This window comes from Myotis brandtii, unplaced genomic scaffold, assembly GCF_000412655.1.
Source record: "Myotis brandtii unplaced genomic scaffold, ASM41265v1 scaffold97, whole genome shotgun sequence".
NCBI classification, from domain to species: domain Eukaryota; kingdom Metazoa; phylum Chordata; class Mammalia; order Chiroptera; family Vespertilionidae; genus Myotis; species Myotis brandtii.
In genome coordinates this window covers 1,063,677-1,065,033 of record NW_005372020.1, presented here as the reverse complement: position 1 = coordinate 1,065,033, position 1,357 = coordinate 1,063,677, and the positions used below count along the sequence as shown (strand labels likewise).

At 62.2% G+C, this 1,357-nt stretch overlaps 1 protein-coding gene across 1 annotated transcript in view; it reads left to right on the top strand.

Moving 5' to 3' along the window:
- The window catches only part of ATP6V0A2 (ATPase, H+ transporting, lysosomal V0 subunit a2), a 21,794-nt gene that overhangs the window by 18,419 nt on the left and 2,018 nt on the right, over positions 1 to 1,357 (top strand). The window contains 2 exon segments of the mRNA XM_014533348.1: positions 1 to 82; positions 927 to 1,046. The exon segment at positions 1 to 82 is cut by the window's left edge and continues 18 nt beyond it. Coding sequence (XP_014388834.1) covers positions 1 to 82; positions 927 to 1,046 — 202 coding nt within the window.

Sequence of the window (1,357 nt, the reverse complement as noted above, 5' to 3'; positions counted from 1 at the left end):
GGCCGTGCCCGTGCTCTTCCTGGGGAAGCCGCTCTTCCTGCTGTGGCTGCACAACGGGCGCAGCTGCTTCGGGGTCAGCAGGGTGAGTGCGGCCTTCGGAGCTCTGACCGCCCCCACTCCTCGGTCCCCGGCAGACCCTACCCCGCCGGCCTGCCCTGGGAACCCATGACTCTGACCCCCGCCAGACCTGGTGTGAGTGACTGCTCACATGTGCTCCTCCCCTCGGGGTCCAGGCCTCCACGGGAGCCGTGCAGCGCCTCCTCCCGCAGGGCTGCTGCTCCGCTGGGGGCGGCCCCCGACCAGCACGCGCTCGTGTGATTTTTTTATAATCGCTGTCCTAACGGGTACAGAGCCCTCACTTTATCCTAAAGGGCGTTTGTGTTCCTGAGAGTCTAAAACTCGTGAGGAGGAGCTGGGGGCTCTGACCTTGGCCTTGTCACAGCTTCGCTTTGAAAGGCGCTGACTGTGCTCCCTGTTCACTGACCGTGCTCCCTGTCCGCTGACCGTGCTCCCTGTCCGCTGACCATGCTCCCTGTCCTCTGACCGTGCTCCCTGTCCGCTGACCGTGCTCCCTGTCCGCTGACCGTGCTCCCTGTCCGCTGACCGTGCTCCCTGTTTGCTGACCGTGCTCCCTGTCCGCTGACCGTGCTCCCTGTTTGCTGACCGTGCTCCCTGTCCGCTGACCGTGCTCCCTGTTTGCTGACCGTGCTCCCTGTCCGCTGACCGTGCTCCCTGTTTGCTGACCGTGCTCCCTGTCCGCTGACCGTGCTCCCTGTTTGCTGACCGTGCTCCCTGTCCGCTGACCGTGCTCCCTGTTTGCTGACCGTGCTCCCTGTTCGCTGACCGTGCTCCCTGTTCTCTGACCGTGCTCCCTGTCCACTGACCGTGCTCCCTGTTCGCTGACCGTGCTCCCTGTTTGTTGCTAGAGTGGGTACACGCTGGTCAGGAAGGACAGCGAGGAGGAGGTGTCTCTGATGGGCAGCCAGGACATAGAGGAGGGGAGCACCCCGCTGGAGGACGGCTGCAGGGAGGTGACCTGTGAAGAGGTAAAGCTTTCAGTTCCTCATGAAATAGACGCACACGCCCGGCCCGGTGGCTCAGTGGTGGGGCGTTGGCCTAGGAACCGGGAGGTCACGGTTCGATTCTTGTCAGGGCACAGGCCCGGGTTGCGGGCTCCATCCCCAGTGCGGGGTGTGCAGGAGGCGGCTGATCCATGATTCTCTCTCATCACTGATGTTTCCATCTCTCTCCCTCTCCCTTCCTCTCTGAAATCAATAAAGAATAGACTCATCACTAAGCTTTCATGTAGTGATGGTCTTGGTGAGAAGGATGATAATCCGTCTCCAGGTGAGACACC